This window comes from Lutzomyia longipalpis, chromosome 3 (genome assembly GCF_024334085.1).
Source record: "Lutzomyia longipalpis isolate SR_M1_2022 chromosome 3, ASM2433408v1".
NCBI lineage: Eukaryota > Metazoa > Arthropoda > Insecta > Diptera > Psychodidae > Lutzomyia > Lutzomyia longipalpis.
The window spans coordinates 21,740,215-21,752,526 of NC_074709.1; the positions used below are offsets into that span (position 1 = coordinate 21,740,215).

Consider the following 12,312-nt stretch of genomic DNA (forward strand, 5'->3'; position numbering starts at 1 on the left):
TTGGGTGGCAAAATGAGACAGATTATGATAGAAAAACTCTCACACAGATTCTCAACATTGGGAAAATATTTTTAAGACATTTTCCGGACTTCTTTTCCAAACAAAATATTTTTTAAAAAGATTTTTAAGTTTTTGTCAGACAGTCATAGTGAAAAGAGTCTTCATGTGCGTTATTTGTGCTGCAGCAGGTGCACAAAAGGGTTAACAGAAGACTCCTAAAAATTTTGTACCTGAAGATGGAGACATTGATCTCCGAAACGTCGCACTAATTTGCAGTGAGGAGGTTCAGAAGGTCAAATCACGTGTTTTACTCCTAGATTAAAAAAAATGATTTCAGTTGTTTATTCTTAATTTTTAGTTACTTTTTAGTATAATTAAGTTTAATTATGTCATTTATGATCAGTTCTTAATCATTTCGGCAAGAAAATCAATAAATGTTAATTAATTACTAATTTAAGATCATTTACAATTAAATGAGAATTTTCTGCTTTTCATTCACAGAATTTGACCATTCCAAATCCATTGAAAAGAAGAAAGAACAGACAAAGATTTTAATTTGCAAAATAAACATTACATTTTACAAAAAAAAAATTGAGGAAAATGAATTTTCAAATCGGAAAAATCGCATGAAAAACTGGTGTTCCAACATTGAGAAACGCTGCCATGTAGAATCTAAACAAAATGTTCAGCAACGACGAGCGTCAGGCAGCAGCAGCGCGGATTGCAATTGAGCTAGTAGAGTAGATAGACGACGTCAGTTCAGTAACGTTTTGGTAGTTGTCTTGAGTACTTATGGAATAATTTAGTGTTTTTAAAACTAACAACGCTATAAAACGAGAGTAAACGCAGAGAGAGCCAAAACCGTATGAGAAGGAATCCATAGTCACAAGGGTCTCTTTAGGAAGAGAGAGTGGTCACCCAGAATCAACATTTCCGGTTGCTTCTCATCGATAAATGTTACTGATAGTTTGTAGGTGCTCCACGAATGTAGTTTTGTGTAGTATTGTGTATTGTGTATTTTGTCTCCGGTGCTTTGGAAGAGCGATAGGAGTACACGACCAAGGGGAACCTGAGGACGAATAGATAGTGGTCTTTGGAAGGCATCAAAAGCGATTAAGTAATCAGACTTGGCCGAAGTGACCGACAAGTCTTAATTGGAAGAATTGGTTCAAGGTGGTTTGTTGAGAAGCTGGCAAAGGTGGCTGGTACTTTGGAGTTGGATCAATTTGTCGCTGCGAAGAGATTTGCTTAAGAATTTTTGCCATCGAGTTGATTGTACAACAATCAGAAATCAATTACATAATCCCCTCTGTGCTTGTGTGCGAAAGCGCAACGAGAGAAAACGGAACTGTGAGAGAACATCATAGGTCCTCCCGGGTTTTTTTTTCGGGGTGAGCTGAGCCATCCCCGTCCAGGATACAACCGCCACTCTCTCACAAGGGCATCCAGAGGCAAATTAATGAAAATTGCGAGAGAGTAATTTCCGTTGAATTGAAAATAAAATTTTTCACATCAACTTGGATTGTTATATAAGTCCTGTAAGGACAGCTCAGCGGGAATCTCGCTCTGGGTCACAAGGAAGCAACCGAAGAGGCCAGGAAACTACGGAGTGAGCAAGATATTGTTACCTGTATTCTTCGTGCGGAAAAAAGATAAAAGAATGTGGTGCAGTGGCGCGAAGGACAAACTTGTAATGTGTTTGTGAGAGTGCTCCTTGCACTTTGTCCCAACCCCGGCAGTTATCCTTGTTCTCCAACTACAAAGTTGCACAAGTGCTATCTCTTTCCCACTCACCCACGTGAGTTTGTGTTAGTACCACCCCCGAAACCCATTTGAATTTCCCACCGGAAGGAGCGCGGGTGGTATCCCATATCGGTGTGAAAAAGTAAACTTTCACGTGTGAGAAAAGGATAAATACTGTGTGGAAAATTCGGGGTAATATTGAGTATTTTGGAGGCTGATAGTCAAGAAGTTGAGGGTGAAAGATATCGATTTGAATTTGAAGACAGCCAAAATGATGGAGGGTCACCCGGAATTAAATTCAGCTGGTACAGCGGGATTACCTGCAGAAGTTCCAAATGATCCAGGGTATGTATGAGTTGCTATATCTGTTACATATCTATATATTTTATTTTATTATTAAAATAAAAATTGGGAAATGTAAAAACATCTTATTATTCGTTATTCAATATACCGGAAAAACTGATAAATTTTGCTTGAAAATTCTGATGCAAGAGACATAGAGTAAGACCTCTGCATGTAACCAAAATTAGTTTTTTTTCAATTATGTATCGTAAGAAATAGTCAAAGGTCCAGGAAAAGTGTGCTAATTTCCCGGAAAGCATTGGGACATGTACGAATTTTCCCGAAGAATATTTTGATTATTATTTTTTAATTAATAGCAATAATTATAGAATATTATAATAAGTGTTAAATCAAAGCTAGGTATATAAAATGCTAAACATTTTAAATCAAAAATTTTAAATATTTTAAATTAAAAACTAATTTACTTACACGTAGAGGACTGCTCTATGTCTCTTGCATAAGACAAGCAGTGATAGTCATTATTCTAAAGAATATTATTAAAATTTCTTTTTTAAATGAAAAAATGAGTCTTTATAATGACATTTTTTTTTACTCTATTCACTTATAAATTTTCTTAGGAGATTGAGTTCGTTTTCCCCTTTCCTCATACTCCCTCCCTCACCACAAAGAAAATTTTCAATGATTCGAGGTTTTTACAACCGTTGCTGAGTGATGTGGATACTATACAACATAATGTACTCAATATACTCTCAGTATTGTCAACATCTTCCACATAATGATAAACATTTATTTCCCTTTGTAAATCAATTTCTTGAGGGTTTTCTATGTACACATACATGTATAATACGTGCAATGAACATATAATTTTTATATTATTATATATACTTTTAGCTATTATCCCATTAAATTTAGCGAGAAGATAAATTTTATACGACTTTCAATCGATAAATTACAAGAAAGTCTTCTTCAGTTAGTGTTCGTTTTTACTATTTTTTTCTCACACTAACTATAAACGAAAAATCGATTGAAATATTGGCAAAGAAAAAATCTTAATCTCATTCTTTGTTCTTAATCCCTATTAAACAATTTTATTTACTTAAAACGTAATTAGATTTCAATTTGCAATAACCATGCATTATTGCATGGAAGTTTGATTCATTACTTTCTCTGAATATTCTGTGAATGTATAGGAATTTTGAAAACAAACTTAAAGACACATTTTGAAGAAATGAAATTTTTGAGTTTTTTTTTGTACACCACAATTAGACATTAATTTTAATTCCTAAATTAAGTGAAGTAATTCCATTTCTCAGAACTTATATATACATACATTAAACGTTTTGCATACATACATACCTATGTTTATGTCGTTTATGTGCATACAATTGCGGATTGATTTTTATGAGCGGGGAGCTATGAAACGGGGACAAGGTGGATTTTTGGCGGAAATAATGCAATTCTTTCTACTTCTTTTTGCATCATTCAATGGAGAGACGCAAAATAGAGAGACTTTTTTGATCGTTACATAAAAATCGCCCAACGTGAACCAATTGAGCTCAAATTTTCCTACTATATATGTGTGTATTTTCTGCGTATAAGATCGGGCGAGTAAGTTGAAATTGTTTGAACTTTTCATGACCCCAGACCCCAGACTCTTTGAATGCTCTCTCACTCACTCAATGTTCTATTTCTCAACTATAATACTCTCGCGCGTCTTATATTTTCTTGACTCATCAGTGAGGTTTTTTTTCTTATGCAAAAGCTAACACAAATGTGTGGTGGAATATTGCTTGAATAATTCTTATCTCACTGCCACATGAATGACAAGAACTCCATTGTGGAAAAAATTTCATCAAGATTTAGAGCATCGCTGCACAGGATGCTTAATTATGTAAAAGTAAGTCATCGTTAGTACATAATAGGTATATTATTGAAAGTGTGACAATGAAATTGCTCAAACAAATGCATTTTTCAACACATTCCATATCTGCGCGTAACCTGAAGGTTTTATAATTAAATTGTTGTATCTATTCAAAATGTAACTAAATGACTGATTTGCAGAAAAGTTATATAGAGGTATTTAACTTCAAAGTAGTAGTTTAATAAAAGACAAAGACAGAGATATTTATGTACATTATTACTGCGTAAAATATTTACGAAAAGTTTCATTGATAAGGAAAAAAAAATTTCAAGGGATCTTAGGATAAATTTTGGAGGGATTAATATGTGATGTGATTGTACAGCATTGAATGTTGAATTCTTGATAAGAAACTCATTAGGTTCATTAGAAATTTATTAAAATTCAACAAATAATTTAAATTCATCAAAACAATCACACAAAGATTTAGCAATAATGGCAAATAAGCATTGTTATGAATATTATATGCAAATATATGATTGATTATAACTTTTTAAAAATAATTTGAAAGCATTGAACGTTGATAAGGAAATAAAAAATGATAGTAGGAATTAAATAAATAAATAAAGATTAACTATTCCAAATTTATTATTTTATTTAAGATGATTTCTTCTTTCATAAAACTGGAATAGATTCGTTTAAGGGATGAGTTCTAGAACTTTTTAGGCGTTTAAAAATTATTGGTCTATCTAGAATTGGATTTTTTAAGCCAATTTTTAAGTCTGACTTAACAAATATTTCACATAAAATTTTAATATAAACGGTTTAAACAAAAAAAAACAGATTCTTATTAGGATATTTACTAGTTTAACTAATAATGCTCTATGAAAATTGATTTTTAAATAAAAAAATTAAAACATTTCTCATGGAAACATCTCATCTGACATGTCAAAGTTTTTGAGCAAAAAAAAAACTATGGAAGCATTTTCCGTAATCTTTCACGAAATGTTCAAGCAAAATGGTTATATTTTCCTTCTTTTTCACTTCAAAACTTATTTTTGGTCATTTTCTCCTTCTATTTTCGGATCTATTTCAGAGTCGTGATTTTCACCTTCTCTATCATTTAACACAGTGAGAAGAATAATGAAATGGGAAGCAGTAAAATATTGATTTTAAATATTAACGTCTATACAGGTATATCATTTATTCCCAAGTGATATAGCACGATTTTTTAAGAAATTCCACCAAATGAAAGATAAATAAGAATAATCTCACTTCGGAAGCTACTATAAAGTTCCCTTTAAAAGTTTTACTTGTGCGAGCCTTGGGAAAGTCACCTACTCTACTGGTTGGGTATTCTTTGTGTATCTTTTTTTTCTCTAAATTATTCTTAGACAGTTGGGAAACGCGCGTTTATCTTTTCCAATTTTCCATCCATTTTAACATTATATAAGCCACATGAATGACAAAAATAAGTGATATTCAAGAAGTGAATGATCTAAGTGCAATGTGGACTTGAATGTGAATTGCATCTTCGTTGCCTTTTCCTCTGCGTCTTGCACTTACGGAAAATTTCCCGGTGGTCGATTTGTGTCTCGTCGACGTTGGAAGTAAGGTGCGAAAGTACATTCGGGAGGGAGAACGGCAATAATAAAAGATGATGAAGAACGAAGAAATACACCATTGTCTCAATACTGCTCTCATTAATGCAAGTTGTACTAAATGGGAGATATAGCTTCGATTGCAGCACATTCATTTTTTTTTGAACAATATGAGGTGTATTTTTTCAATAGACTATGCCTTATTTTCTCTTCAATTTGAGTAGGTAAAGAAATAGCTTGGAGATTTAATTGCAGCATTTGTGAAAGAAACAGCTCACCGATGGTGTAGAGAGGAGGAAAATCTGTGCAATATGAGATTGTAGTTTTAGCAAAAAAAAAACTTCATTTTTTTTTTCAAATATCTATAGAACTTTAAATATTTAAAGAGATGTCTTATGCAAATTACGAGAGCTTAATTCCCTAACAGAATTTAGAGGCTTGAGAAAAATGTCGTCAATTCCTGGAAATATTTAAATATTTCCGGGAATTTTATTTTCATTTTTTTATATCCTCTCTAAAAGTAAGGTTTTCTGAAAAGGATAAGTAGGAAAGGAAAGGAAAAGTACAAAACTACAAATCTCTGAAATAAAATCTATTTTTGGTTTAATTTATTTTTGCGGTGAATGGTGCTCTATAGAGAAATATTGGGTATTCCAAATTGCAAAACAATGATAATTTTTTTTAAAAGAAAACTTTGATGATCATAACGAAGCTCAATAAATTCGTGAGAGAACTTCTTACTGCGAAATGCGATTTCGATTTTATTTCATCTATTTTAATTAGAGAATTTGAAGTTTTGTATTTTGAGCTTTAAATTCCAATATTACATAACGATGAGAGGATTGCCAGAGTTTGTATTGGTGCAGTTCAATAGAAGTGAGCTGGTAAATTGACTAAAAGTTTTCTTGTGATCACTTTTTCGTCATCAAGTCTATTTTATTGTTATCTAAATGCTACGCTGAATTTGCACGAACTTTTGCCACAGACATTTCAAAATTTACTTTTAATAAAAAGTGTTTTTTTGGAAGGGAACTTTAGATTGTGCTAAACACAGGAGATGTATACATTATATACCTTCTTATTTGCGTAGGAAGTTTATGAAATAAGGGGTGCAAATGTGCGATAAGACAACTCCGCGCGAATAGGTATTTTTAATGATTTTGGAGGCTGCGCTAAAGAGCTAATGAAACACAAGAGATTTATCAAACACATGTCAACATTTTAGTCACTCTGGATGGAGTTCTTTTTTTTTACTACACGGCTGACGTTGACATTACATAATGACATAATGTTAGCAATGTATGCTCAAAATTTCGTCACTTTGAAGAGAACAAAAATGTGTGAATAAAAATCCTACACTAATGTAATTATATCAAATACGGTGAGTGAGTAAAATCATAACACCGAAAGAGGTGTAAAAACTTAGATGAAAAACAAGCGCGAAAATTGTTGAATGATGCAGAAATTGGAAGGGTATTCGATTGTGTTTTGCTTTGAAAAATTGACACATATTGTGCTGATTGAGAAATTAGTTTCACGAGTATAGAAACTCGGTGCCATATGAAAATTACTTCAATTAGCAAATTCAACTCAACTCTTCAGTATTAGCTAGCATCCCGGAGACTCTTTTTTGAATGTTATTTTGCTGGTATGACGAATTAAATGAAAAATTGTTCGATGATAGTACATATTATAGCTCAGGATTAATAGCTAAAAAGGCACTTCAAAGAAATTCGGATGGTTTAAATTTTGAACCATTCGATTTAAATATTTTAAAGAAAACCTTTTTATATTGTAACGTTTTGTGGTCGTATCCTTGCTGTCGTCCTGTCCGAAAGAATGGCATTCGTGATTCGCCACCTTTTTCGCCTCCACACCCCATCCCTTCAGAGGTCACTCAAGCCACAATTCCCTACCACCACTTAGCCTCCGAAGGGCCCCAAAGGGCCTCAGCGAGAAGCGTCATTGAGGGCAGTAGGAAGGGGCGTAAGCGGCGCCAAAAGGGGGAGAAATGGCCCGTCTAAAGAGAGGGCCTTATGAGGGGGAGGGGGCAAAAAGGGGCAATACTCACGATTAATCCGCGATGTCCGCCTCTCACGATGGCTGAACCCAAACTGTCCTCCTGCACTTAATGTGCAGTGGGTTTTATTGGGTGGCTCGGTATGGAGCCGAGCCGAATTATACGAGTTAAGGCAAAAATCGTTACACTCTCCCCCGCTTATTAATTGATCGCCCCGATCAATGCCACAAAACAAGGCGAGGCGATTTCCGCTACACTTAGACGCTTGATGCTATTGGGCCACAGCTAAGCGGGCCCTCGTCATCGGTCTTCCACGAATTTACCTGCTCGTGGGAACTTCATCTACACAGACGCTGCGAACGGAATACGTGTCCTCATCCACGCCCTCTCCAGAATTCTCTTGTTGGTCGGAGGTGCTTGCTTCTAGGGAATTACGCTCATGTCGAGCTTGCAATAGTCTTCGTCGGTTCCTTCTCCGCTGAGCTGGTGTCCTTGATTCACCTGTACGAGGATTCGGTCCTGGAGGTCGGTCGGGAACTTCTTCGCCTACCATATTCGCCCTGTAAGAAGGTTGCGCATGTACTGTACGGGCGTTGTGGCGATTCGACCAGGTCGCTTGTCGGCTTGATTCACACTCCAACGCTATCATAACCGCCTCATCAAGAGATTGTGGGCGTGTCATGCGGGTCCAATTCTGGACCTCGAGATCGACAATCCCATCCAGGAATTGTTGCACCGCTATTCGGTCGTGGGCGGCTGGGGGGCACTCCGGAAATGCCCTACGCACCAGCTTTCTTAGCTCATCTGCAAATGCAGAGAGCTCTTCCTTATTCCTCTGCCTCCGGGCTTTGAATTCCACATGAGACAGGGCTTGGAGGTGATCCCGCCCAAACCTAACTTGGAGGGCCGACACAAGACTATCCCAGTCTCTCCTATGACTCTCCGGAACGTTGCTGAGAATTGCCAATGCTGGTCCTCTGAGAGAGGCCGCTAGCATGGTTGTTCGTTCTACCGTGTCCCAGCCTAGTGCCGCCGCTACCACATCAAACTGCAAGAGGTACTCTTCTAGAGGCTGGCTGCCGTCGAAATGATCGACCTTAAGTCTCAAGGATCCTCTTGGTAAATCTCCCCTGGTATTGCCCGGTGTAAGTGGCCAATGTTGAATCTCCTCTAGTGGCGCTGGCTGCGAGTGAACTAGGGGAATCCTCCGTGGTAATCTAGAACGATTGCCTTGTGGTGAGAATGACGACGCTTGGGTACATCTTGTTCCACAAGGTCGATCCTCCACAGAACATGTGAAGGGAGCACACACTTGTTGCGTTACCCTCATGGGGATAGTTCCTATCGGTGCTCTACTAGTACCAGTCACTGAACAAGTGATTACTCCGGAAGCAGGGTGAGTCCAAACCTCCCTGGGCATTGGCACGGGTCTCGTAGTAATAGTTGTGATAGGACTGAACATGAAGTTTCTCCGAGGGTTCACCTGTGTGGTTCCGCCCCAGGCTCCATCATTATCCGGCAATCGAGTGGCAGTAGACAACGGTAGGCAATGAGGATTCGATCCTTCCGTCTCTGTTAAGCGAGGAGCATCTACGGTTGTCTCATCCAAATAATTCCTTATTTGTTCGTAGGTGCTATCCACTCCGACTTGTGTACTAGCCACACTTCCAATGCCTACTCCCGATTCGGGAAATTCATCCCTGAATTGCGGGGGGCATTCGGTAGGAGCTGTCACAAAGCCATAGTCATTCCTCAATTCCTCTAGTTGGTTAGAGGAAGAGGATGCTGTCAACTGCATCAGCTGCTGAGGTTGACTAGATCTTATCGCTATCTCGGGAGGTTGTTCCGTCTGCAGGGCAGTCTCATAACCGCTAGAGCGGGTATGCTCCAACCGTTCTAATATGGAGTTTATGAGGCGCCTTTGGTCTGCCATTTCCTTCCTAAACTCCCCCAGATGATCTACAGTAGTTGTTTGGAAGGATACCTGCAGCGCATCAATCTCTCGTCTTAAGTTTTCCTTCAGCTCATCTAAATAGGCACAGATCTCCCGGGCGGATGCCATCCCTTCGGGAGTGTCAGTGGGTCTTAGGGACGTCAGAAGCAAGGATCCCACTTCTGACACCAGTTGTAACGTTTTGTGGTCGTATCCTTGCTGTCGTCCTGTCCGAAAGAATGGCATTCGTGATTCGCCACCTTTTTCGCCTCCACACCCCATCCCTTCAGAGGTCACTCAAGCCACAATTCCCTACCACCACTTAGCCTCCGAAGGGCCCCAAAGGGCCTCAGCGAGAAGCGTCATTGAGGGCAGTAGGAAGGGGCGTAAGCGGCGCCAAAAGGGGGAGAAATGGCCCGTCTAAAGAGAGGGCCTTATGAGGGGGAGGGCGCAAAAAGGGGCAATACTCACGATTAATCCGCGATGTCCGCCTCTCACGATGGCTGAACCCAAACTGTCCTCCTGCACTTAATGTGCAGTGGGTTTTATTGGGTGGCTCGGTATGGAGCCGAGCCGAATTATACGAGTTAAGGCAAAAATCGTTACAATATTAACGAAAATTTTGATTAAACCGATGGCTTTTTCATAAAATGCGTTTTCATGGAAAATATGGGAAAATTGTGTGAAAATCTTAAAACACATTTTCTACAAAGAGTTCCGGTTTAATTAAAATTTTTATAAAAATACAAATAATTTTATTTTAATTATTTAAAACAAATTGTGTAAACTTTGGGCGTGTCTGAATATTTTTGAGTGTAAAACACATTTTGCCTAGGCTACAATTTTTTTTATTCGTAACTTCATACTAAAAAATAGTTGTCTAGATCAGTTAATTTTCTGATTTATGAATGCATACTATTAACTATATAAAATATAGGTACCGTATCTATATATTTGTGTATTTTACCGACTGATTTTCATTGAGAATTAATATTAGACGTAGTTTATTGCATGAAGAAGAACAACTACTATTATCCTATCATTTGAAATAAAATTATTTAGTGGTTTTTTATTACAAAAAATACAAACATATTTTGAAGATTGCATTATTATACATCAATTGTAAACCACAGCAGCAAACCATCTGGCGATATAGAATGAAAGAAATAATAAAAAAGTACATAGAGAACAAAGAAATGATTCTCTTGGAAAATGCAGAGAATCAACATTAGAACACTTCCAAGCGCAGACTTTGCCATTATTTATAATCAAATGAGGTTACACTGAGAGCCCAGGTGATAGAGATTCACACATAATGTATTTTTTTGCACTTGCAAACTGCTGTAATATTTTTTCCTGCTATATTTAACACGTATAATTCTTCGTTCTTTTTTTTCCATATATACAACACATAGAGAGCCTGCCTGGCCCTTTTTGCATTTGATACAAGTGGCTTCATTCATGTGAATTTGTGTCGCTCTTGTGCAACAAAAACACACTACATAAATTAATTCTTATTTGCCTTAATAGATGTGAATGAAGTGATACAAACAGAAAGGCCTGACTTTAATTGAAGTCAAATACACTTTGTTAAATCAGAACAAATTAATACAATATGTTTCACTCCTTTTTTTTGCTCCTAAAATCAATCTGAAGACACCATTGAAGGTTGTCAATTTTCTTTCTATTCTCCTCAAGAAACATTTAACTATGGATGTCTTGTGGATGCTTGAGAGGAGTTGAAAGATAGAAAAGGAAAAATCTTTCATTTCACTAACTAAAAATAAATTCTAAAACTTTTTTCCTCTTTGTGCTGTTATATCTTTAAATGTTAAAATAAGTGAACTCTCTGAAGTTTTCTCTTCGACACAAATCACGTCAGAGAGAGGAGTAAGATGCTGACATAAAAAGTAAAATGAATCTAAATGAGGAATTTTAGAATATTTCTTCTATTCGGCGTGGAATTCGTGTATGTGTTGAATTGCCTAACTAGATCATTATATGTCTTTAGTGAGATCCATTACTAATTTCTGTTTTTTTTAAAAATCGCCGTAATTTGTGGATTTTGTAATCTTAAAAACAATTAATTTCAATTACAACTTAACATACTTTGTCACGTATAAAATGTGAAAATATTGCCTAGAAAATTGTTCTTGAGTTTTTCTTTAATAGATGTGGGTGGATTACCCAGAAAATACACACTCACTCTGAAGAATCATGCAATTTTTCATGGTTTCACTTCCTTTTTCTCCTATTTGGCGTTTTTCTCTGTATCTTCTTCTCCACACCTTTGCGAATATTTTCCTGGGATGATTTCCCATTGAGAGTTTTTCTTGTGAATTAAATTTCAATTGGATTTCTCTGTCTGCGGAGGCAATTTTGGAAACTATATACGGGGGCAAAAAGTGGGCAACCAAAGAGTAGATTCATGTCGCAAAAACTCATTATCCTTGGAAACAATTCCCTCAGGAGCGATCCTTTTTTTATCCTTTTTCCACCTAACACTCCAACATCCTCATAATCATTGAAATGAATTGCCAAAGCAACTTTTCCATGTTTTTTCTCCGCATTTGAAATGGATGAAATGGTAAAAAGGATTATTAAAAATTTATTGGACACTTATTGAGCGCGTCTTTATTGATTTTTTCGCTGTCTAAAAAAAACGTTAATTTTTCAATCAATTTCTTTGCCACATATCACGCATTGCTTATCAGTGAATGAAAATTCCAATTATTTACCCATCGCGTGATGACACAAATTACGATTAGATTATCCCAAGGCACCGACGTGGCTTATCGTTATGTTCTTACCTTTATTTTCGGACTTTCTACTTCTTTTCTTGGTCGTCTTTCGT

At 36.6% G+C, this 12,312-nt stretch overlaps 3 protein-coding genes across 19 annotated transcripts in view; all 3 read left to right on the plus strand.

Moving 5' to 3' along the window:
* LOC129792578 (protein phtf) overlaps nucleotides 1-12,312 on the plus strand; it is a 295,904-nt gene that overhangs the window by 140,912 nt on the left and 142,680 nt on the right. The window lies entirely within an intron of this gene.
* Nucleotides 1-12,312, plus strand: part of LOC129792640 (univin) — a 273,488-nt gene that overhangs the window by 118,496 nt on the left and 142,680 nt on the right. The window lies entirely within an intron of this gene.
* LOC129792654 (RNA-binding protein Musashi homolog Rbp6) overlaps nucleotides 674-12,312 on the plus strand; it is a 154,319-nt gene continuing 142,680 nt past the window's right edge. For 7 of the 13 annotated variants that reach the window (XR_008750824.1, XR_008750821.1, XR_008750825.1 and 4 more), the window contains exon 1: nucleotides 689-2,088. Coding sequence is in view for 7 of the 13 variants with exons in the window: in XM_055831952.1 (XP_055687927.1) it covers nucleotides 2,015-2,088 (74 nt within the window). In the remaining 6 variants the exon portion in view is untranslated. Of the gene's footprint in view, nucleotides 2,089-12,312 lie in introns of all 13 variants that reach the window. The other 6 variants (XR_008750820.1, XM_055831954.1, XR_008750823.1 and 3 more) reach the window with 5 other exon arrangements.